Source organism: Mytilus galloprovincialis, chromosome 11, assembly GCF_965363235.1.
Source record: "Mytilus galloprovincialis chromosome 11, xbMytGall1.hap1.1, whole genome shotgun sequence".
NCBI lineage: Eukaryota > Metazoa > Mollusca > Bivalvia > Mytilida > Mytilidae > Mytilus > Mytilus galloprovincialis.
Genome location: NC_134848.1, coordinates 84,973,969 through 85,001,754, shown reverse-complemented (window position 1 = coordinate 85,001,754; position 27,786 = coordinate 84,973,969). Strand labels below are relative to the sequence as shown.

At 32.1% G+C, this 27,786-nt stretch overlaps 2 protein-coding genes across 2 annotated transcripts in view; both read right to left on the bottom strand.

The window, feature by feature from the left end:
* Window positions 1-27,786, bottom strand: part of LOC143052947 (uncharacterized) — a 605,057-nt gene that overhangs the window by 241,349 nt on the left and 335,922 nt on the right. The window lies entirely within an intron of this gene.
* On the bottom strand, window positions 70-27,674 carry LOC143052006 (uncharacterized). The gene is made up of 15 exons (XM_076224979.1): window positions 27,663-27,674; window positions 26,345-26,437; window positions 25,433-25,508; window positions 22,267-22,515; window positions 20,560-20,853; window positions 19,663-19,980; window positions 16,951-17,057; window positions 15,323-16,531; window positions 14,301-14,340; window positions 11,818-12,098; window positions 10,375-10,402; window positions 5,667-5,993; window positions 4,819-5,106; window positions 3,721-4,066; window positions 70-2,514 (listed from the first exon to the last, which is right to left on the bottom strand). The coding sequence occupies exons 1-14, from the start codon at window positions 27,672-27,674 to the stop codon at window positions 3,732-3,734; spliced, it is 3,657 nt and encodes a 1,218-aa protein (XP_076081094.1). The 3' UTR covers window positions 70-2,514; window positions 3,721-3,731.

Sequence of the window (27,786 nt, the reverse complement as noted above, 5' to 3'; positions counted from 1 at the left end):
AGAGGTAAAACAGTATACTCCCCTTTTTTTTCAAAGCGGGGGGATAATTAACTGTTACCGAAATAAAATGATAAATTACAGATGATGAGAATATACAGATAATCAAAATATATAGATAATGTAAATATACAGATAATTAAAATATACAGATAAAGAAAATATATAGATAATGAAAATATACAGATTATAAAAAAAAATAGAGATAATCAAAATATAAAGATAATCAAAATATACAGATAATCAAAATATACAGATTAACAAATATAAATATTATGAAAATATACAGATTATGAAAAAAACAACATTATGAAAATATACAGATTATGAAAAAACACAGATAATGAAAATATATAGATAAAGAAAATATACAGATAATGAAAATATTGAGATAAAAAATATACATATTATGAAGAAGAAAAAAACAGATTATGAAAATATATAGATTAAAAAAAATACACAGATATTGAAAATATATATATAAAGAAAATCATGAAAATATACAGATAATGAAAATATTCAGATAAAGAAAATATACAGATAATGGAAATATACAAATAATGAATATATACAAATAATGGAAATATACAGATAATCAAAATATACAGATAATCAAAATATACAGAGACTAAAAAAGTACAGATTATGAAAATAGACAATTCTAATCCGCTTATTTTCTTTTGACCTTAATTATTCATCCCTTATAATTTTCATTAACTATGTATTTGCATTCAGGTATCGCAGATCAAATTTATTCGTTCATATTGTGTGTTTTTTTTTATTCAGTTAAGCCTCCCAATTCATATTTTACAGTGTGTTTATCTATGTTTTGCTGTTATACTATTGTTTCAGAAAAGGGAGAAGGTTCGGTACCATTACAATGTTTAATCCCGGTGCAAATGTTTGCATCTGTCCTTAGTCATGAATCTGATGTACAGTAGTTGTCCTTTGTTTATGTAATGTATACGTGTCTCTCGTTTCTCGTTTTTTTTTGTATATAGATTAGACTGTTGGTTTTTCCGTTTGAATTTAGTTACACAAGTAATTGTTTTGGCCCTTTATAGCTTGTTGTTCGGTGTGAGCCAAGGCTCCTTGTTGCAGGCTGCACCTTGACCTATAATGGTTTACTTTAATAAAAATAATTTGAATGGAGAGTTGTCTCATTGGCACTCATACCACATCTTCCTATATCTAGTTCATAAAAATATAGAGCCGATTAAACTATACAGATTATGAAAATATGCAGACAATGAACATATACAGATAGTGAAACTATAGAGACAATAAACAAAATACAGATTATTATAGGATTAAACACATTTTTTCTAGAGGTTATTGATGTGTAAAAAGGGCGATTAACTCACAAACTGAATAAAAGTCCGAAGGATTAACTCACAAACTGAATTCGGACTTTTATGTTAAGTTTGTGAGTAGGAGCCCCGGTTAACACATCAATAACCTCTAGAAAAACATGTGTTTAATCCTAATAATTCTTAAGCCAAATAATAGCGATTTTTAAGATCATTTGTTTTGTAAATTCTACTATAATAACCATTAAATGCACAATTGACATGTCGTAACTAAGGAGTTGGCCGCCATTTTGACTTTCTAAAACCCAGAATGTTCGAAAAATGCAACGGAATCTTAAATAAAATAGCACCTACCTCCAAAACTGAAATTAATGGGATATACTATACAAATTTGAATCGTACAACTAACGAAATAATCTTCCAAAGAAAGTTTTCATTCGTATGACGTCGTGTTTTGCCATGACGTACATTCGCCAAATCATTTATATAAGTTCGCGGATTTTTATTTGAATTTTGAATTTATACATTTTCGTAGCTTCAGTGTATTTATTTTATTTCTTTTTTGTCATATATGCACTAAAATAGACACAACTGGTATGCATTTGTTTTTTTAATCTCTATTTGCCGAAAATCCCGGGTTTCCTGCAATCGGGCATGAAAAGATTACGAAAGTAGTTTCAGAAACATGGTTTATCGAAGTGTAAACTTAGAGAAAAATTTTAATTGACCAATCCAATTCAAGTATTTATCGATATGCAAATCATATAGAATTATGACGGTATACATATAATAAAAATATACAGATAATGAAAATATACAGGTACTGAACATGTAAAGATAAATACTCGAATTAAGTCACAAAACACTTTTTTTACTTTAGTAACATTACAATACAGCTAACATGAATGACTTTCAATCCCTTTGGTATCAATTGTATACAAACTATACATAATATTACAGTATTTTACAATAAAATGACATGTGATTAGTTTAAAGATCAACATTGAATCTAGCAATATTGAGTCATTTACTCAGTGTTCTGTCAAAGATTGTCTCTTCTGTTAATTTTTAGTTTTTAAACAAGAACTCAGTTAAGACTTTGACGAGTCCTTGTGAAACTTTGACGATATGTTGTGAAATTTTGACGAGTCCTTGTGAAGCTTTGACGAGTCGTTGTTGGTTCCATCTCAAGTATTTTATCTTGTCCCTGTATAAAATGAATTATACACAGTTTTTATTACAGATTTAAAGTTTGAGAACATCATATAATGTGACAATGCGACTTTTTTTTAATTGAAAAGGAATGGGATGATAATATTACGTATGAATATTGATGCATTACAAATGGGATAATAAAATGTAATCAATACTGATCCTTTCATAACTACAGGGAACACCACTGATCAATAAGTGAGCTGATATAATGAATTCAATACTGACCCTTTAATAACAACAGGGAACACCACTGTGCCATAAGTGAGATGATATAATGAAATCAATACTGACCCTTTGATAACAACAGGGAACACCACTGATCAATAAGTTTGATGATATAATGAAATCAATACTAAACCATTCAGAACACCCGAGTACACCTGAGTACACCATTGGATGTCGAATCGAATGATATAAAGTATCCAATGCTGACCCTTTCGGAACACATAGGACACCACTGAGCTATACGTGGACACATAAAATGCAATCACTGCTGATCCTTTCGGAACACCTTAGTACGACACTGGGAAATGAGTTGGTTGATATAATGTAAATAATGCTGCCTCTTTTGGAATACCTTAGTAATCCACTGAATAATGCATGGTATGATATAATGTCAAATATGCTGACCCTTTCGGAACAAAAAAGTATACCATTAGATACTGAATGGCATGCTATAATGTAATCAATATCGATGCCAAATCTTTAAGAATACCTTAATAGTACACATTTTGTATCAGGCAGTTATTTTTCTCTCGTTTGAAAGCTTTTTAATTTGTCATATCGGGGTATTTAATTGCTTTTTGGTATCAATGTTGCCCAAGGTTCAAGAACGTTCGTATAATTGATACTTTGTACAACATGTAGTGTCTTGATGGGACGTTGTCATTGACAATCATGTCTCATATAATACAATTTGTATCTTACCAACATGATTGTGTTTGTTAAAATAAGGATATACATAATTTTTACAATTACGTTAAATACATCTATGTAGATTTTAGAAGATGTGGTATGAGTTCCCATGAGACAATTCTCCATCCAAGTCACAATCTCATCTTTACTTTGTCCCTCAATACATGTAAATCACTTAGTCATTTGATATTTGTAATTATTTGAATTTCGAAATTACATAAAAATGTTTTGAAGAAAAAGGGTGTAGTCCTACCACCAACTGATATATTTACTTCTAACTTACTATCTTTTAGTTCATTTAAAGCAACCATTAATAGTTGATATATCTCTGCTAGCGACTGTTGTGTTTTCTATTTTATCTGCCAGTTCTGTATACACAGAGTCTTTTCTTAGAGCTTTGAGAAATTCAATAAATGCATGTTCACTTCCATGCAAAAGTATGTCCATTAATTTCCTGTTCTTTTGTATTTGTGCGGGACAAGCATTTATCATTTGGCTTTCAGCTATGGTCAACAAATCACGTGATATCAGATGATCAACTATTTGTTCATGCTGTATGCTGTCAATTATGTTTGAGTAGTTCTTTTGTAGACGAACTTTATACATCGGAACAGTCCAATTTGACAACCCTACAAAAGTTTTCCAATTTTCAATTATTGCCAAGTCTACTTTTATATCTTGATTAAACTTGCAATACATACATACGAGAAATCCAGCGTTATACTGCATTTGGTAAACTAATGGGTCAAAAACTGCATGCATTCTGATAGATGGAAAGTGACGCTTTCAATGGGAATGTATACCGAACAATAAAATTGAGAATGGAAATGGGGAGTGTATCAAAGAGACAAATTAACAGATAACAGCAATAACATCCGATTACAATTTATTTTAAAGGATATAATTCACTGTAAAATGACTTAGGCATCTGAATAATGGTGGTGGCGAACTGATAAGATGATTTGGTGTTCTTGATATTAAAAAAACATATTTAATCAAGTTTGTATTCGTTTTGTTTTGTGACTTGACCTTAACAATACTAGTAAACATCTGATCTGGTAACTTGACTAATTTGATTTTTATTCATCAGATAAACATTTGGTTTCCGTTTAATACAATTACGTAACAGTGTAACAACAACACAGACCAAGTAATTACAATAGTTCATGATGCAAACTGAAATGAATGAAGGTCAGCTTTCAACTTATCGTTATTGAATTGTCCTTACACAACAATATCATTTCAAAGTGCACATTTGTTATAATGTTTTTTACATTACTGCCAAAATAGACATATGGATATAATTCAGTGCATTAACCAAACCAGACTTTATTTCAAATTTTGTGTTTTTATTTTCATCAACAAAACAATCCGGTCTCACCTTTATTTTCTATGTTTTCAGTTTGTACTATAGCTGCACTTGAGCCTTCTTCCTGTCCATCACTTTTTAGTTCATTAGCTAGATCTGGGTATCCACTTGTTCGTAGTGCATCAATAAACACAGTATACGTAGGTTCTCCCCTATTAATAACTTCACGAAGCAAGGCTTTATTCTGATCATCTTGTCCAGCATGATGCTCAATGCGACGTCTGTCATCTGATGATATCACCAAATGTGTCATCATATAATCTAAAATCTGACTGATTTGAATGTCCTGTATGATTCTCTCTGAAATTAGATGAATTCAATTACAATATCATTACTATTTTCATTGTGATTATAGTTTGTTTTAGCGCATGCACAGGTTTATGTTGCTAATATAATATATCACCTTGAGACATTATGTACCACTAAATGTGTGTTCGTCATGCTAAACAAGGAAGCAGTCAATAGTTTTAGCAGGAACAGATTATATCTTGATTGTCAGATGTAAACATGTTCATTTTTGTTCGTGTAATATTTCACAATAGAAAATGTACATGTATTTGTTGTGATATGATTTTTGTTTTACTTTTGTTTTGAATTTTCTTTTGTATATGTAGTTGGCTATTTTTCTCTCGACTCTGTTATTTATAGATTACACGTTTTGATAAGGCTTGAGTGTATATGCCAAACATAGTTGAAACTAATCTTAACATTTATACCACAGACAGTTAGCTGATTCATGAATCACAAAAAAAGAATGTTATTTTATTACACATCAATTCATGTGTTCAAATACTTTAGAGTAAGTACAATACATGTAAAATGATATCTAGAAATGAGATATTATATCTAATTGCACCCACCTCTAACATGTTCATCTATTTCTATGTCCATTTGTCCCCCTAATTCTTCATCGTAAGTTAAGTATGACAAAACACTAGACAATTCAAGGCGATGAAGAGCCTTCCCTAAAGCTTCAAATGTAGCTTCTGGAATCTTAATCCATCGTTTGAGAACCTCTTCTGTTTGACCATGAAGATTGGTCACATGATTGCTTTCAATCTTTTGCATCTCAACAACAGAAAGTCCCAGTTCTATTCCAAGCTGGAAAGTTTGACTACCGATATGGTCAGGCAGTTGCTGTACATTTGAACCTGATGGTCTAAAACGTAACTTGTCTCTTGGTTGGTCTGAAATACAAATGGCAAGTTTTATCAAAATTACAGGCCTTCATGTTATTCCTTCATAGTGTCGTAATATGGGGACGAAGACCACAATAACTGTAGAAAAATCAATAAATTTTCATTGTACTAATGAACTCAAAATCGTTCAATTTTTTGATTTCATGTTTTGAATTCCCGCATTTGCTCAGAAATCTACAATGTGCTTCCTTTTTCCAGTCTCGTTTGTATGAAACTTTGAGTAAAATAGATATTTATCAGTCTAGTATAAAATAGGAAGGAACGCAATACCAATTTCATTTTTGATAATTCCTTGATATGGAAAAACGTTACCTGATGATAGCGTTTCTTTGTTTACATTGCATATGACGTCATAACTTAAATAACGTCACAATAAAATCCCTAACAACTGAAACAAAATCGGAAACGTTACGGTATTTCCGTTTCTTTTGTTTTTACAAATATTTAAGTTACAAAAAAATAATTCATTCAGACTTCGTCCCCATTTACTGGTCATGCCTGACTCATATAAAGAATGGATGACAAATGCGACTTTGCATGTTACCTATAGAACACAGAGGCAGTAGGATTAATTTATCGTGGAAGGAAGAGAAGCGACACACAAAATGAGATCTTCTCGTTTGATATGGGGACGAAGTTCCCAATTACGGTAGAAAAATCAATAAAAAAAAATATATAAATTTCGGGAAAATTTTCCGAATTTTTCATTCTACTAATGAGCTCAAAATCGTTAACTTTTTTTCAGATCTACTTCCTGTTCCGGTCTTGTTTGCATGAGACTTTGAATAACATGTATATTGATCAACATATCAACAAATGTAGCCTATATGAAGGAATTCAACACCCAATATTTTTTAATAATTGTTTGAAATGAAAAAAACGATACCTGATAACTGTTTCTTTGTTTACATTGAATATGACGTCATAACTTAAATAACGTCACAACTAAAATCCCTAACAACAGAACCAAAATCGGAAACGTTACGGTATTTCCGTTTCTTTTATCAACATGTTTGATTTAAAAAAAATAAATAATACGAACTTCGTCCCCATTCACAGGTAATGCCTGCCTCATATTATGGGGACGAAGTCCCCAATAACAGTAGAAAAATCATATATATATATATATATATATATGTATCAGTCTAGTATAAAATAGGAAGGAACGCAATACCAATTTCATTTTTAATAATTCCTTGATATGAAAAAACGTTACCTGATGATAGCGTTTCTTTGTTTACCTTTCATATGACGTCATAACTTAAATAACGTCACAACTAACATTCCTAACAACAGAACCAAAATCGGACACGTTACGGTATTTCCGTTTCTTTTTTTTACAAATATTTAAGTTACAAAAAACGGTATTTCCGTTTCTTTTTTTAAACAAACATTTAAGTTACAAAAAAAAACCCATACAGACTTCGTCCCCATTCACAGATAATGCCTGCCTCATATTATTTTTTGTTGAACTGTCATGTCATAGTATGTCCCATATACTTTTATCGGACAGTTATGTCATTATAATATTTTTGTTAAAATGTAATGTCATCATATTGTGTCCCATATACTTTTATCGGACAGCTATGTCATCATACTATTTTTGTTAAAATGTAATGTCATCATATTATGTCCCATATACTTTTATAGGACAGCTATGTCATCATAATATTTTTGTTAAAATGTAATGTCATCATATTATGTCCCATATACTTTTATCGGACAGTTATGACATCATAATATTTTTGTTGAACTGTAATGTCATCATATTATGTCCCATATACTTTTATCGGACAGTTATATCATCATAATATTTTTGTTGAACTGTAATGTCATCATATTATGTCCCATACATTTTTATCGGACAGATATGTCATCATAATATTTTTGTTGAACTGTAATGTCATCATATTATGTCCCATATACTTTTAACGGACAGTTATGTCATCATAATATTTTTGTTGAACTGTAATGTCATCATATTATGTCCCATACATTTTTATCGGACAGTTATGTCATCATAATATTTTTGTTAAAATGTAATGTCATCATATAATGTCACATATACTTTTATCGGACAGTTATGTCATCATAATATTTTTGTTGAACTGTAATGTCATCATATAATGTCCCATATACTTTTATCGGACAGTTATATCATCATAATATTTTTGTTGAACTGTAATGTCATCATATTATGTCCCATATACTTTTATCGGACAGTTATGACATCATAATATTTTTGTTAAAATGTAATGTCATCATATTATGTCCCATATACTTTTATCGGACAGTTATATCATCATAATATTTTTGTTGAACTGTAATGTCATCATATTATGTCCCATATACTTTTAACGGACAGTTATGTCATCATAATATTTTTGTTGAACTGTAAAGTCATCATATTATGTCCCATATATTTTTATCGGACAGTTATGACATCATAATATTTTTGTTAAAATGTAATGTCATCATATAATGTCCCATATACTTTTATCGGACAGTTATATCATCATAATATTTTTGTTGAACTGTAATGTCATCATATTATGTCCCATATACTTTTATCGGACAGGTATGACATCATAATATTTTTGTTGAACTGTAATGTCATCATATTATGTCACATATATTTTTATCGGATAGTTATGACATAATATTTTTGTTGAACTGTAATGTCATCATATTATGTCCCATATACTTTTATCGGACAGTTATGACATCATTATATTTTTGTTGAACTGTAATGTCATCATATTATGTCAAATATATTTTTATCGGACAGTTATGACATCATAATATTTTTTTTGAACTGTAATGTCATCATATTATTTTTGTTAAATTGTAATGTCATCATATTATGTCCCATATACTTTTATCGGACAGTTATGTCATCATAATATTTTTGTTGAACTGTAATGTCATCATATTATTTTTGTTGAACTGTAATGTCATCATATTATGTCCCATATACTTTTATCGGACAGTTATGACATCATAATATTTTTGTTGAACTGTAATGTCATCATATTATTTTTGTTAAATTGTAATGTCATCATATTATGTCCCATATACTTTTATCGGACAGGTATGACATCATAATATTTTTTTTGAACTGTAATGTCATCATATTATGTCCCATATACTTTTATCGGACAGTTATGACATCATAATATTTTTGTTGAACTGTAATGTCATCATATTATGTCCCATATACTTTTAACGGACAGTTATGTCATCATAATATTTTTGTTGTTGAACTGTAATGTCATCATATTATGTCCCATATACTTTTATCGGACAGTTATGACATCATAATATTTTTGTTGAACTGTAATGTCATCATATTATTTTTGTTAAATTGTAATGTCATCATATTATGTCAAATATACTTTTATCGGACAGTTATGTCATCATAATATTTTTGTTAAATTGTAATGTCATCATATTATGTCACATATACTTTTATCGGACAGTTATGTCATCAAAATATTTTTGTTGAACTGTAAAGTCATCATATTATGTCCCCTATACTTTTAACGGACAGTTATGTCATCATAATATTTTTGTTAAAATGTAATGTCATCATATTATGTCACATATACTTTTATCGGACATTTATGTCATCATAATATTTTTATTGAACTGTAATGTCATCATATTATGTCCCATATACTTTTATCGGACAGTTATGTCATCATAATATTTTTGTTAAAATGTAATGTCATCATATAATGTCTCATTTATTTATATCGGACAGTTGTGTCATTATTATATTTTTGTTGAACTTTCAGGGCATCATGTTATGACTTACGGATTTTCACCCGACATATGTGACATAATAATATTTTATTCTTAAAAACTGCATGTAATCGTGGTTAAGTCAAACCTGTAGTTCATGGTGTAATTTTTCTTCATCCTATGGTATATACGCGTCTGGCGTATTAAATTATAATCCTGGTACTTTTGATAACTATTATATGTGTGAGACCTTCGTTATAATTGTGTATGATATTAATGTTCTGACATAGGAAAAAATCTCTTTAAAAAGACCTCATCTACCACTTATAAAGGTGACACAGACTAGATTGAAACAATACACGGACCACTTATTATATGATGGAAGCAATTTGACAACACACGACTGTTATATTTCTATGACAAGAAATTGATCAATATTTTCTCTGTCATAGTGTTAAAACCAGAAGAGTCAGACTGATCTCAAAACCGGGAAAAAACTAAAATAATAAACCAGCACATTAATTACATAAGATATACAATTAATGTCAACCGTAGTATACCGCTGTCCATTAGTCATAATTAATTCTAGAATATCCGTTTGACTTAATCGTTATTTATCACTCACCTAACTCTTTTTGAAATTCTCTTGAAATCTGAAATGACAATTTTAAAATAACTGTTAATACCACCTGTTTACCATGTTTACAACACTTTGAAAATATCAAGCGTATAACAGAAATATTATAATACAATTAGCTTACAATGGTATTACTGTCTTTTGTCCAAAACAATCTAAAATACATTTAAGTTGGTGATTTGTATCGGATCCTGATTTGTATCGGATCCTGTAATCATACACTCAGACGTAAGAAGAAGTCGTAATAACTTGTGTATCAGATAGAACTTATCTTAACTTATAGATGTAATCAATGTTTTAAAGATAACCGAGAGATGTGTTCTTCCCTTATCATCAATGTTAATCTCATCTGATAAAAAAAAAGATTGTTTCTGTTGATGTATTTGTATATCTATTATATTATAATATGGTACTACATAGAGAGCAACCCGACTGTATATTTGTCGATACATGTCACGCAAATCTATATAATATGATTATGAATTATTCAGTGTAAAGTATAACATAGAAAGACTCCATGCTATATTTGTTTCGATTCGTGTCACTTGTATATATACAATATAATTACGGATTATTCAGTGTAAAGTATTACATAGAAAGCCTCCATGTTATATTTTTGTCGATTCGTGTCACTTGTTTATATACAATATAATTATGGATTATTCAGTGTTATGTATCACATAGAAGGACACCAGGCTATATATTTATCAATTCGATATGTGGTATCACATAGAGAGCTACCGTGTTATATAATTATCGATTCATATTAGTTTTGTGGATTAGCAATTTATTTGAATCATAGTCAATGTCAAACTAAGACAATGTCAATCTAACAGCATGTTTTATACTATCTTAACAACATAAAAACTGTAGTATCACATACATCACATGGATAATAGTCCTCCATAATAGACTCGAAATAATAAAGATTCAAACAACCTGTCTGTAGACTATTGATCAATAAAAAATGCAATAGTTATTGATACACTTCATTCTTCGTTACCAGAGCCAAATATCTTAATGGACAGGAAAACTGCACTGATAAATAAACGTAAAAAATGGGTTTATGCGACGGCATCAAGGCAGAAACTGATTTCATGAAAATGTAAAATAACAAGAATACCGAACTTCAGGGACATATCAAATCAGAAAGTATTTCATAAAATTGTAAAATGTTTAAACACCGCAAATTAATGGAAAACAAGGGTCATATTCCTAACTTGGTACTTGAGTGGCTTCATACAATCCATATATAATGTCATCACAATAGACTTATTTCAAAATGTCAAAATAACAGCAGTTATACTTGCACTTTGAGAATTTTGCACCAGAACCGATGAGTATGAGCACAGAGTTGCAGTAGTATGACGTAGAGTTTGAATATACGGATTCACAATTTCAAATCGTAAACAGTAAATATCAAATGTATACCTGGCATAGTTTGTGAATGTCAATTTTTGCCTCTTCCAAACTATTCTGTAGCTGCTTAAATGAAGCATATTTAGAACTCTTCTTCCAGTCATATAGCGCGTTAAGTTTTATATTAAATCCTTCTCGCTTGTTTGATTCGTTAATAATGTCCCATTGCAGGGCTGGTTCTTTTTCCTTTATCAACATATATATTGTCCTTGTGTCTTCGTGTGTTAGTTTAGATACTAATCTTCCTAGGTGTTTGTCCTCGGGCTGGCGGTCTAACCATACCTTGTCTAAGCCTGTAAAATATTGTAACTCAAACTAACTGTATAACTGTTACAAGAATTATGTTTTTTATGTTCTCTATTGATCGACAGAACCCCAGCATAACTTAAAGAGTGTATACTACCTTCTAATTACATATAAACTATATTCCGTTATTAAAAAATAATAGCCATCATTATTTATCTGACATTTTCCCATCAGATTAAACTAATGCATTACAAATATATATATTTTAATGGAATTGCATGAGTTAAAATCTTGTATTGTTGATTGTCTATACTATTAAACGAGAAGACCTCATTGTTTATGTCGCTTTTCTCTTTTCCACAATACATTAATCATCATGCCTCTGTGTCCTATAGGTACTATGCATAGTCGCATTTGTCATTCATTCTTATGACTATTCAGTTGGGGTTATTTTGGGAGAAAAACGAAAAAAAGGTGTCCGAATATGGTTTCCGTTACCTAACCCACTTTTATGTCATTCATGACTTTCGGATGTAATATCGAGAACCAATCGCATGATAGTTAACAAAAATGAAAAATAAATGAGCCAATCAGAGCGTTGTCCATATCGTGGTTTTAATATCGTAAGAACCACTACTATTATACCTCGGTTTTAACCTACACATACTTTTCATAATTACTCGGACGGGGAAAGAACAATTATTTTCGCGTTTATTTGCAGTTGTACTATATGATTAATATATAACTTTACTATATAGAGACTCTCTATATAATATAGCAGTGAGTTTCCGTCATCAAACCGTCATTTTGTAAGTCAGACATGACTTCCGGTTTAAACATTGACAACCAATCGTATGAGAGATAACACAAATGATAAATAAATAAACCAATCAGACCGTTGTTCATATCGTGGTTTTTACATTGTAAGAACCATTACCATTATACCTCGGTTTTAACTTGCACATTATTTTCAGAAGTACTCGGACAGGGTCAGGACAATCATTTTCGTATTTATCTGCATGTATACTATGATAAATGTACTACCATGATATATAAAGACTCTCTTTGTAATATTGCAGTGATCACAATGGAGAAGAAACTTTAGATTGATAGTTAATATGTATTTTCAAAGTATACAGAAACGCGAAAATAGTATACAGAAAGGCGAAAATAATGAAAGTTAACAGAAAAAAAATAAAGGACTTTGAAAACAAGGGAGAGGGCTTAAACTGTTTCCATGCATGAATATCAATCATGCGGTCATTTTTATAAATTTCCTGTTTACAAAACTTTGAATTTTTTCGAAAAACTAAGGATTTTCTTATTCCAGGCATAGATTACCTTAGCCGTATTTGGCACAATTTTTTGGAATTTTGGATCCTCAATGCTCTTCAACTTTGTACTTGTTTGGCTTTATTAATATTTCGATTTGAGCGTCACTGATGAGTCTTATGTAGACGAAACGCGCGTCTGGCGTACTAAATTATAATCCTGGTACTTTTGATAACTATCCAAGTACCTATGAATTTTGATATAATTTCTGAAATTCTCCAGATATGAAATCTTTTGCTGAAATTCTCCAGACACAAAATCTCAACAGCTCTTGATGCCCGCGATATCGCAGGTGTTATCTAGTTGTTTATACACTAAGATTCCGTTATCAAATATAGTTTCAAGATCATAAGTTTTTCCCTGCTCCTTAAATATTTATCGAGCCGATCAGAATAATAAAAAAAATGCTCATTTAGGGTATAAAACCAATTGGAAGCTGACTTATACTTTTAGCCTGGACGACTTAATTCCTGATCGTTTTGGCTGATCGGCATTGCTTTTAACTATTTAACTCTATCTGTAACATAATAATTCGGCAAAAAAATCCAAAACGAGTAGATAATAATTTCCAACCCAATTCTCAGTTTTGACGCCTTGTAGATCATATTAACTGATCGTAATTGGTACGAATAGTCTCATATTATATACTCTCTGTATTGGTGAATACGACCTTGAAGAGATTGCAATTGAAGGGTGTTATTTCTAAAAGGGAGTGAACTTAACATAACATCCGTTAACCATTAGTTTCTTATTAAATATTAATGTTCTTCAAATATTGGTAAGATTGATTTTTTAACTATCAACAATCGTAGTACGTCATTGCACATCGTGTCTAGTTTCATTGATGCTTATCAGATTATAAATCTCTTATATTGATAGGAGTTGAGGAATTGTAAAATATAACTTATATTTCTTACCAGAACAATCCCGAGGGCATCTGTCGTCCTTTGTAGGTAACTGTAAGATAGGAGTCATAAAACGATTAATTACAGAGACAATGTCTTCACAGTTATCTGATGGAGGTACAAATCTTGTTTTAGTATGGGGGGATTTGGTTTGTTGAAAACAAAATGGGCGGAAGATATGTAGGGATCCATGTAAAATACAACGAAAAAACTCTGACAAATCTAACACAAATAATCGATTGTCTTTGGTGCTCACGAAGGGTTAGCAGATTCTGCTCCAGATGTAACATCTACCCTGTCATTATTATAAACAAGAGTGTATAGTCTGAAATATCTCGCCTACAAAAATATCATTGATTTAATATTAATAGCCTTAAACATTGAGTTCTACTTCAAGTATCAAATTAACCAAGAAAATAGTATCAATGTCAAATAAATCATGCCTGATATAAGTGTACACGTGCCAATCATTCCACAAACTAAATCTGGTTCACCTACTGTTCATAGTATACACTAAACAGACCACACCATGCGAACAGTTTATGAAACTACTTTCTAATACATAAATCATTACACCACTATTATGTTTCCGTATAATCACCAGCTTGATGCGAAAATTACCAAAGGACATTCAAATTTATAAGTAAAACAAAACCTGACAACGACAAAGCTAAAGGAAAAAGACAAACAGACAAACAATAGTACACTAACCACAACAACGACAAACAAAGACCAAATGCATAGGTGAATACAATGCACAAAAATTTGATTGATTTAGTGTTTTGCATGATCCTAGTAAAGCTTATAATATACGTACAAAACGCTTTATTTATTTATAATAAAGAGTTGTAAAAAGGTTGACCGTGCACCCATATTTAGAAAGCACTTTAACACTTGAACAACCAAACCAATTTACAAAAAGAAGCATCCAATTCCTAATTAAATTTACTGTTTAGCCTTATGTATATTTGTGCATAACTATCTTCAAATAATCTAACAGCAAAACTTTCATAAATTCTAAAGAAAGAATATACCTTGTCTGCAAACCAGATAGACACAATACTAGTATTGTGTTTTATATTGTGATCCGGGCATTTCCATTCTTTCTTTGATGACAATGTGTGGTCAAAAAAGCAAAGATCTGTTCTACAAGGAATACCAATCTGAATGGTAAACGGTAAATCTCTATTACAAGTTGAATCCTCTGAAACTGAGAAATAGAAATTAGAAATGTTTGTGATGGCATGTGTAAGGCATTCCTGTGCTGTAGATGCAATGGATGGTACAATGGAGATTTTCTTTTCTGTATGCGAAAGCGTAACTATGAATCGGTTTCCCTGAATGTCAAATCTCATATCATGGTCCCCGTCTATTTTTACATCAGCACTGTCTGTAAAGATCATCAGCCGACTGGATTTGGCACTAACGCGTAACTTCCATATTGATATGAAAGTGGCAATGAATCTGTACAAAATAGCTGGTGGTACAACTTCCTCCTTAAACTTGTAAGCCAGATGGATGCTTCTGTCATGGTCTATCTGTTGGCTGTCTTCTCGTTTGGTACTAATCATACATGGCACCAAAAAAAAGTCTGATCCATCTTCATCGTCTTTTTGTCTGCAAATAATGTCCAAATGAACCAACATGTCCACTATGTAATCATTATGTGCCCAGATCTCACGAAAACAATCTTGCTTCCATATTTCATATAAGTCTTTTTTCAACAGTTTTCCGCTTTCTTTGAGAGCTTTTAATATTTCTTTGAGGTGATCTGGCCAAAACTGTTCATCAGTGACAATAGAACGTAGTACATCCACCAAAAACACAGGATCTATTATGACGTTGTCTTTTAGGCAAGCTTCATCAAAGTAGATCAGTTTTCCCAGAGCATGGTTAACCTTTAGAAACGATTTGAGCTCAGCAGGGGTCAATGCCATTTTGTCGTTCTGCTTGTTCATGTTATTCAGTTCATCCATTGTTAGTATTTTCTTGTTTTTCTCTACTTTTCTTGCTAGTTGAAGTTCCAGGGGTACAAACTTGGTTGGCATTAGTTCCCCACAGCGAGGATGGTCCAATGCAACGTCTACTAACAATTTCTTTAATGTGTTTATTTCTTTGTCCTCCTTGTTTCTTGCATTAACAAAGATAAGTGGTTTGTATTGAAGATGATTTTTTCCTCCATGGTTTTGAAAGAGTTCTTCAATTGAGTTTTCTAATGCAGTTCTCTGTTCTTCAACATCACCCTAAAATGAACATATATCATAATGTTATATAAACAGCCCAGTTATTGCAGAGTCTAGGGTCTTATATATTACCCTATTATATACTTTAATAAATAGCAATTAACAAAGACCAGCCACACTTTCTAATATCGTTGCCTATAGGGGATTTTACATCTTGTATAGATCAGCTTTTTTATAACGACTTTAAATTCTAGTTGTGTATATTGATTATGCATAGTTATTCAATAATTACAGGTTTATTCTATCATTGTTTTAAATGATTGATTCATGGACACGCCACTCACGACAAAACTATTTTAATCTACTGTAAATAGGATTTCAAGATGAATAAAATCCCAGAGAGAGTTTCCCTTTTTAAACAGCAGGTGTCAATGAATACAGATTAAAAAGATAACAGTTGAAATCATTATAGTACGTACTTTGACTAGATCTTTGTGGGTTGCCACACATACAATTTTCGGGTACTCATTATTTACAAAAGTCTTGCAATACGTCAGGACGGAATTGACCCAATGGATAAGATATACTACAAAAAACATACATACATTTATATATATTGAAAGTACAACTCTACATCGAAATATATCAAATTAAAAGGCAAAATAATATTATAACTTCTAAAATATAATCATTTCAATTAAAGATAACATGTAATACCGGCGTCACACATCAGCGTATAGCTCCGACATACACCGGGCGTGGTAAAATATCATGTACTCTTTTAATACGCTAGTAATTTTGGATGCATTCAGCCGGTCAATCATAATTGTATCATGCACAACAAGCTTTAAGCGTGAATTGGGCGAACGAGAGTCGTACCTAAGCGTATCGGGAGTTCGTACATCTGGAGTTTGTCTACTGTTAATGCACTCAGAAGGACACCAATAAGTTTTAATACTTTAATAACTATTAGCACATGTTAAACAAATCATCATTTATCGGACGAGGATAACTCCAACAGGAAACCAGTTATTGTTCAAATAGAGTCCTGTGTTTTTCTATGTTGTGATGTTATGCTATTGTTTCAGAAAAAGGGAGAAGGTTTGGATATATTAAAACGTGTAATCCCGCTGCAAATGTTTGCACCTGTCCTAAGTCAGGAATCTGATGTACAGTAGTTATCGTTTGTTTATGTAATTTATACGTGTTTCTCGTTTCTCGTTTATATTAGACCGTTGGTTTTCCCGTTTGAATGGTTTTTCACTAGTAATTTTGGCGCCCTTTATAGCTTGTTGTTGAAGGCCGTACATTGACCTATAGTGGTTTACTTTTTTTAAAATTGTTATTTGGATGGAGAGTTGTCTCATTGGCACTCGCATTGCACTACATCTTGCTATATCTATTATATCTCTTTATATAGTCCAATTGACATTAAATTAACATATACCATAGATTGAATGCACGCTAAGAAGGAAAAAAGATCTTAGACGTATTTGAGACGCGTCCCCGTCGTATCTGGGACGATAATCCTTGCTTTCAGCGTTTACTTTTCAACATTGGCTAGAGGTATAGGGAGGGGGGGTTGAGATCTCACAAACATGTTTAACCCCGCCGCATTTTTGCGCCTGTCCCAAGTCAGGAGCCTCTGGCCTTTGTTAGTCTTGTATTATTTTACATTTAGTTTCTTGTGTACAATTTGGAAATAAGTATGGCGTTCATTATCACTGAACTAGTTTATATTTGCTTAGGGGCCAGCTGAAGGACGCACCCGGGTGCGGGAATTTCTCGCTACATTGAAGACCTGTTGGTGACCTTCTGCTGTTGTTGTTTTCTATGGTCGGGTTGTTGTCTCTTTGGCACACTCCCCATTTCCATTTTCAATTTTATTTCAGCGTGTGTAGGAGGTTTAATTATGGGGTACCCGCATACGTTTTAGTTAAAGTCGAACGAGCTTGAAGCGTATACAACGTGCTCTAAATTTTTCTAAATATTATCTGTAGCGTTTTCAACGCGCTTGTAGCGTAGGTATATGCTTGGCAAACGCTTGAGCTTGATGTATGTGTTGATGCTGCATAACAATACCCCAGAGTTATAGCGTTCGGCAAGAGTATACCTATGCATTTTGTCGTACTTCAAACTTTTGCAACACGCGTTTAACGATTGCTTAACTTTATTCTGGCGTGCAACTATCTTATACGGATTTTGTCAAAAACGTCTGGTGAACGCCGGTCCATATGCCAATATGTGACGCCGGCATAGGTTATAATCAGCTCTGTTCAAATTGAAGGCTGTTTTCAAAATATGGGTCCCTGTCAAATTACACTTCTATGTTGCCTTATTTCTTCATGTCATTTGTGTTGTACAGGTCACTACATTGTATTATTTGATCAAACTTACAGTAGACATGTCCGAGGTGAATTGTCATCATTTTTTAATTTGTAACTTGTTTATACTCAATGCTCACACATAAATAAAGTAAGTTTTTGATTAATTCTTTGTGTACAACAAATTTTCATAGCACAGGACATACTAATATAAGGGTCTTTCAATACAAAATCACAATTCTTTTGTTGAAAGGTCACCAGCATTAAAAGTCCTTAACAACTTATGACAAATGATTTGAATAATCATTTCAAGGCAACACTTTATTTTCAACAGCTCTGTAAGGTCATGCGATTCATTTTTGATCACACTCAGTTGACGAAATGGAGTCGACATTTCAGAGACCATTACTTTGTGGCAGTTAAAAAAACAATAATAGGGAGTTTTGGTTTTGCAATAAATTTTTCATTACTTCACTCGACAAAAATACTGAACTCTGAAGTAAATTCAATAAATCAGTTATCACATTCCTCTACAGGTATTATAAGTAGAAAATATCAGGTTAAGTTGTACTTAAAGGTGATTTGTTTTACTCGGTTTTATGTTAACATATGTAACTAACTATGAATGACATAATGATGGGTACAGCGGTATACTACTGTTGACTTTATTTATATAGGACCGTCATACTTCATTGATTAATGTCGCAATACTACGGTTCCAGAAGATAGATATAAATACATCATAGATATTCATTTCACTATTTGTTATCCATATATACACGGAACATATATTCTTTGTATGTTAATAGGCAATTTACAATTTGTACGTGAAGGGACAATATCTTCCATTTATAAATGTCTATGTACCTGCTGTGTTTCTTTGCCCCTGACATCCAGGGAGTTCGGTATAATCTGGGATGTCTTCATATACACCTCTGCTGCCGTTAAAAATCAACAGAAATGTACCCCGGCTTGTAATGAAAAGCTGGTGAGTCATGTGGTAGATTTTCTGACCACCAAAATCCCACAAGTCTATAGGTACTATTACCATTTCGTATTGCCCTAGAGTACATTGAGAACGGACAAGCTTAATTATTTCCTCTTCTGACATATCTATGGTAGTCAGGTATTCGTCCATCTTTGCATTTCTATCTTCTGCAGTTTTGATATGTGAGGGCGTTTTACCTTTAAAGAAACGTTTTACTTTTTAAAGGAAGTAATAATTCACGTAAAAATCATTTAAATTTCAACAAAGATGTTATGTATATATTTTCAGATACGTTTTTGTGTAACGTGGTCTCACGCCTCACACGACTGTCGTTATACGTTTTTAAACACGATTGTGTCATTGGGAGTACATATATACTCAAAACGTTCATGTGTTCTAGGCAATGCATGTATACTATAAAGTTGTGTGTATGTTATACATGATATAGTATCATATCAAACATGTATACCGTTTGAACAGTTATACTGTACTTCCATGGCTCTTGTAATAATCATCTGATCTAATTATATAAAAAAGTTCAATCGAACAGAAATTGAAACAATGGTTTTTAGTTACGTTTGTTTAATAATACAAATTGACAGGGCAGATATTAAAAAGGGGCAATCTAAAAAAAATTAGTCGAAGAAATTATTATAAATAAAAAAAAGATTTAAATACATTTCACTAAAAACCATTGTTTCCATAGATTCCAAACTTACAGAATAAATACGAATAATTCATTTGCACATTCAAACAGTATGATAATATGAATTTACCTTTAAATGCTTTCTGTATTCGATTTGGAAGATCGAGGAATGCTTGGAACTTTGACTTCTTTTTGACAGCCTGTTGAATATTGTCCTGAGATTTAAGAGCACCAGGTTTTGACAAGTTCCCGCTATGTTTTACTGCACCAGCATCCGGAATAGGTGTTACATGATCTTGATTATTCTTATCCTCGCTTTGTTTACTTGTATCTTCTTTCTCATCAACTGATTTAACAGCACCTACTGTAGCTTTCACTTCTTTACTTCTAAGCAAACTTTGAACTGTTGCGTTCAATATGGTTCCTAATAATGAATAATAATTTGCATATCTATAAAAACTCGAACGGGATTGGCCAATGATATTTTCCCCCTTGGTTTACACTTCAATAAACCATGTTTCCGAAACTACTTTCATAAACTTCACTGTGATCTATTCATGCGCAGTACACATACATGCAGGGATCCCGGGACTTAAAAACATAAATGTTGACTTTTTTTTCTATTTTAAAGCATATAAAACATAAAAGAAATAATGCCTTAAAACTGTGAAAATGTAAATAAAATTTAAATTCATATGAAATTCAGGGAAATTTCACGAATGATTTGGCGAAGTTACGTCATGGCAAAATACGACGTCATAAGAAGGACAACTTTCAAACGAAAGATCATTTGGTTACTCGTACGCTTCAAATTCGGAAAATAACTAACCGGGGCTATTTCTCACGAACTTAACATCAAAGTCATTAAAAAGGACTTATACCTATGTACTGCAAATTAGAAATGTCCTTTTCGCATACCATTTGTATGCAAGAGTAGCTCTTTGAAATTGAATCCTGTGTGTCTATCTCCGAAGCTGTGTTTTATGTTAAAAAATTGCATTTATTGTATTATGAATCTATATTTCAAATGCTGTGCTATCTAAAGGTCCCATATGGTGACAAAGGAAACTTAAATGACAAGTATTATAATGTTCATCCAGCAATCGGTGTATATAGCTCCCAATTGATACGATATTCCCGTGCTTGCATTTCCTATAATGATTTTCTTGATAGAAGGTTGTTTCTCACAAGGAAGCTATTAAATCAAGAGTTCCAAATGGTGAAGTTGAAACCATCCCTTCCTAAGTTTTGCGGACGTCATCACGAGTTAGTTGACCGTTATGGAATAACCGTTTCACAAATGATATCGGATATGTCCCTTACGTCATAAGTACAATCCCATTACCTTTTATGAATGTGACCTACCGAATTAGACTATTTCCCGGATTTGTTACAACACGGTGGGTGCCACATGTGGAGCAGGATCTGCTCACCCTTCGGAGCTCCTGAGATCACCTCTAAGTGTTAGTGGGGTTCGTGTTGCTTAATATTTAGTTTTCTATGTTGTTTCATGTGTTCTATTGTTTGTCTGTTTGTTTTCTTTTATTTTTAGCCATGCGTTGTTAGTTTATTTTCGATTTATGAGTTTTACTGTACCTCTGGTATCGTTTGTCACTCTTTCATTTTAATCATCAGGTTCATGTAATCATCGTCGTATCATTTAATTGAGCAACATAAGTATAGCAATAAACCTTTAACATGTTTAATTCGATTTCAAACAGGTGAATGTTCACTGAAATTATTATTCAATTATCCCAAATTAGCCTCGAACTCCATACTTACTAAGTTGTAATCCAATCAGTCAATTGCTTTTGCTTATTTGTTAATTAATAATTACCATGCTTTAGGAATATCCAACAACGTTCTTTTATGTCCATTCCAGCCCTTCCTAGGTAAATCCATATACCATCTGTAGATTCCCGTTCCTCTGGAGCCTCGTCTCCAACCAAAAGTTTGGCTAAACTCGTCTTACCGACACCAAATGGACCAGTCAAAAAAATTCTGTTCCAGTAGCACCTGTACGCCCCGCTCATTAACAGACCTTTAAATTCCTTATCAGAAAAAACCTGTATTTCTTCTTTCAAGCCTGTAATATAAAAGCGATTCTAATAAGAATTACAAAATTAAGACTCCAATTTGGAAGTATTATTCTGCAATCAAAAGAAAAGAGTCAGTAAGAACAAGAAGCTGCAAGCGTTCCTGACGAACGCAAATCCAGTTCAGCAGCTCTGACGCATATACATGTATTATTCGGACACTTATTACAACTGGTTGTGTTCGTATTTTCGTCCACGGTGTTTGACCGAAAAGATATATCTGTAAATGTTAGGTCTGTATAAAAAAGAATAATTATACTTGGAAACAATGATTGGCTAAAAATAACTTCTCGGTACATGTATCAGGTTAAATTGATATAGGGTTGCTGTTCACAAGAACGCTATCAAACCAAGAGTTCCAAATGGTGAAGTTGAAATCATCCCTTCGTAAATTTTACGGACGCCATCATGAGTTGGTTGACCGTTACGGAATAACCATTTTTCAAATGATATCGGATATGTTCCTTACGTCGTAACTACAATTTCCTTCCCCTTCTTGAACGTGACCTACCGAATTTAGTTTTCTATATTGTGTCATGTGTACTGTTGTTTTTCTGCTTGTCTTTTTCATTTTTATCCATGGCGTTGTCAGTTTATTTTTGATTAATGAGTTTGACTGTCCATCTGGTATCTTTCGTTCCTCTTTTAAAGTGTATAGCGTATGTAAAATCTTCAACATTGAACAAAAAATGACAGAAAACAGATCTTTAAATTGTTACACGATACAGTTCAATATGTAAACATATCAAATCAAAATTCACCATTTCACATAGAAATTGTAAAACGTAAAAGCAAACCCATCCGCATTGACATTTAAGCATAATCAAACACGACGTGATTCCAAGTTCTCATTATACGTGTTAGGAAAGGGGGTTAAACACTGCTCTGATGTTATATACCAATACCGATTCAAGATTTAAGTGTGTACTTTCTGAAATACAATTGCACTGAAAAGTATCCTGGCGGATTATAATAGTTTAGCTTTGTAGTGTGTTTGATACAACATGAAGCGAACAGTTAACGTCGACTCAAGACGTGCATGTGCATTTCGTAGATGTTCATACATCCATACATTAAAGCCTGTATCATTGGCGGATCCAGATATGAGAGATCTGAGGTATGGTCCTTGTTTTACGATCAAAGCACTTGCATGGGGACATATAGTTTGAACCCGCTTTTTGAAATAGCTTGATCCTCCCTTGTGTATTTGTTTGATTTAAGAGGGCAAAACAAAATTAACAAAGTGTATGCAAGAGTGAGGAATAAGAATGACATATTTTACGACCACAAGTAAAAAAAAACCCATTAAGTATTTGATAGTTACAAAACTCAGTTAGTCTCTCCACAACAGAAATGTCCTATGTTCATAGCAAAATATGGTAGTTAGCATGCATGTTGTGGCCAGGGATACAGGGCCGCGTGTGTGCGGCTCAAACAAATCAATGAACTCATCGTTATGTAGTTATATGAAAAAGTCAATAAAAAGTGGACACAGTAATATTTCTATACAAAACGTTAAGAATTAGAAGGCTACAGAATAAGGTTGTCTAGCAGTGCATATGTTCAACAAACCCACTTTTAACGAGCTATATGGGTATCGTACTGTCTACTACAATGTGGGTATGAATGCATGAATGCATGAATGCAATGAATGGATGAGGAGAACGAAACAATGGACGGATTTACCGATTCACTCATCACCATATACCGTCTAAATTAGAAAGCGGAGTGTATAGTCAATCTAAGACAACACCAAATGAAGCAAATCGGGGGAAATGACCGATATAGAATTTATCAGACTTTGTTTTGCAAGAGGTGAAAATCAATATTCCATTTTCAAAATAACCTCATGACTAAAAGATACTAACATTAAATTCTCCATATGGAAGTGTAATGTAATATCTAAATTTGATCAAGTGTTCAGTTTTGTTGGTTGAGGATGCCGTGCTAACAAGAAACACAAATTCCGCCACTTCACCGAAACGTATATTTAAAAAAAAGAAGATGTTTGATGTCCAAACGTTGCAAAATTTTAAAGCTTGATTCGATAAATTATATAGAACTTACAGATTAAAGTTGATTGAAAGAAAATCGAAAACCCTTTTGTTTAAGCCTTTTTTTTATTGTCAAGTACCCAAATTTCCAGTTTGGGTTACTTTTAGAATTTAACGCTGCTGTGTATCACATTTATCTACTCTAGAAAAGGATAAAAAAAAATAGGAGATGCAGTATGATCGCTATAATAAAGAACTATCATGGGTCAACGTATGAAAGACCCCCTTACATAGAGAAAATACAATCTCGCACATAAAAAACTAAGAAAGGCCCCGACATAACAATTATTTTTTTAATGATTTGAAATAAACGAACGTTTTGAACAATTATTGATGTAGAGTAAAAACTCGGATTCGAGTGTGATTTGATTCCTGTGTTTTTTTTATTTGTATATTTTGATCACTTTGTAGTCGTTCAACAAAAAAAGTAAGAAAAGGTGGGATAAACAATCTTAAACTTAATCGATCCTGACAATAAATCAATAAAATTTAAAAAATAAAATCATGATCGTATTGTTGTTATGGAGCCCAGTCCGTGTATTGAGCAATACATTGTTACTTATTTTTATTTTTAAATATCATTTCAGTGTCATTTATCAAACTCATACAGGTAACTTTAATTGATGATTATTTGTGCTTTTTGAGATGGGCCCGATATAGCCTGTACCATATAATAACAAAAATAAAAGTATTTCAAAATACGAATTGACTACCAGACATAAACGAACATTCCTTATACGTTCAACATAACATTCAAATTATTAAGTCTTTATCAGTGGTTGTAACAATCATTGAGATTTGGTTTTAAAGATGTATATCACACATATTATTTTTATCACATAAACAATCAAACCTGTGGGGATTGGTAAACGACCTTTCTGCTTTGGGTTTTTTGAGCTAACGTTTTGCTTTTCTGTTGACATGACAATCTACAACAGAAAATGTAAAAGATATCAAACGAGTAAGTAAACTAAATGCTATAACATTTCAGACGTACTCACCTGGAATAAATGCATATTGTTGACCAACTAAAGTTCTAGGAGTTTCCATTGGTTGAAGCCTATTCTTAAAACTCATTACATATAACTCGAGTCAAATGATTGTTTTGTTTACATGATGTTCTACGACGGTTTTGATCAAATAATTATTTAATTAATGCGTATAAAATTGATGTAATAAGCAAATTTGTTCGATTAATCAAGAACATTTAAGATTCATACAAAATTAAACATGATATTTTCATAAATAAAACAAACCGCATTGTTATCCAATGCTTAATCATTTTTTAACTGTACACAACAAGTAAAAAAGCACATAGTGTTCAATATTTAATATATTGATGTTAAAAATATAATATCATTCAGCATTTTAAACTCGTGTTTTAATTGTGTTATGCAATTGATTTCGAATTTGGTTTTGCATTTTGAAAACAATGTTTGTGTATATTTAGATATCGATTACTTTTCCCGCGGCCTGCCTAGATTTGTCGATTGAACAGAGTGTTGACTCAACTTTGGCGTGTTGGATCTGTACAGTATAGCTTGTTTTCCTCAATTCATCATTTAAAATTAATTTCTGGAAGCACAACTGCAATTGTAATTTAAATGTAAACAACGCTACATAATCACAAAACAAAACAATATGACTTGCATATGTTCAATGTTTGTTCGTTTTAATTATTCAAAAGCCTGCAAAAATGTTAATAAATATACTTTTTAAAAGTTTAGGGATCGTTATCTTCCATTCAATAAACCAGATAGTGTACCTTGAGAAAGTCCATTACTTCTTTCTTTCCTTGTTTGCTCTGTGCATCATCATCACTATATTCTATTGCTGCGAGATCATAAGGAGTTTTATCCTGAAACACATTCTAACAATCTAAATATGTACCAGTCACATGTAATTGAGTATAACTTGAGTAAATATGTACCCTACACATATAATTGAGTATAACTTTATACACAATCTAACAATCTAACTATGTACCTACACATATAATTGAGTATAACTTTATTCTACAAACTGTCAAATTCAGATAAATCATTTATATTTACGGATATACGTTCATGAATATAGGACAACCTCGAATTGGACAGTCTAAGAAGAATGTGTGTAATATAGCATGTGTAAAATAGTTGAATAACGGTAGTAATAAATATACAATTTTACCTGAAACGACGAATGTCCAAGCAACGTTATTTAACATGTTTAAGTAATACTTCTTTTTCAGACTGAATGTATTTTGTTAGTTTAATGATTTAGATGTTTGGCTTCATGGTCGCAGTTTTGATTAACGAATGAAATTGTACATTAGTAATAAAACATCTTTAGCCGTGCCTTTATCTTTAGTTATAATTGGTTGAATCTGGTGCCTTTTAAGTGTCTGATTAGTGATTGTAGCTGTATAGTGTAATGGCAATACAGCTCGAATGGCTTTTCAGCAACCCTAATATATACACCATTTTACGGTGCTTATACATCTCAACTTGTACAATTCGCTCGTGTATGCAACAATGTTTTAGATTTTAACGAGAGAAATGTATTACACAAGGCTTTTCGATATCACTAGTGAAAACATTTACTAAATGTTATCATCAGCATAAGGACATCATTCGTAAATATAGCTTAGCATGCAGGCTTCTTATATATTCAGGAATTTCACATCCAATATTTTATGGAAATATTCTTTATCAAGCACAAAAATATCAGTATTTACCTCAGAAGCAAACAAAACCTTTAAATAGACCTATTGAGAAGGGATATAGTTACGATACTGTTGTCAGATAATTAAAGATTGCATATTTTGGCGTTAGTATTGATTCACTTATAGGATCTTTGCATCGGAACTAAACACATTTATTTAAAAACCAGTTGTTGGCATAACACGGGTTATGTTATTCTCATATATGTTATGATGGTATGATACTAAATTCTTCACGGGAAGGATTGTGGCTGATATTCATATGATGAAGACATAATCTTCTAATCAGTTTAAATGAAGTCTGGAGCTGGCATGTCAGTTAACTGCTAGTAGTCTGTTGTTATTTATGTATTATTGTCATTTGTTTATTTTCTGTTGTTACATCTTCTGACATCAAACTCGAACTCGAACTGAATTTTAATGTGCGTATTGTTATGCGTTTACTTTTCTGCATTGGCTAGCGGTATAGGGGGAGGGTTGAGATTTCACAAACATGTTTAACCCCG

Excerpts from the sequence above, each read along its gene's own strand:
- LOC143052006 (XM_076224979.1), bottom strand. Across the intron at positions 20,854-22,266 it reads TTGGATATTCCTAAAGCATG|GAACCATATTGAACGCAACA; the intron begins GTAATTATTAAT and ends ATTCATTATTAG. Across the intron at positions 4,067-4,818 it reads TGAAAACATAGAAAATAAAG|GGTTGTCAAATTGGACTGTT; the intron begins GTGAGACCGGAT and ends AAACTTTTGTAG.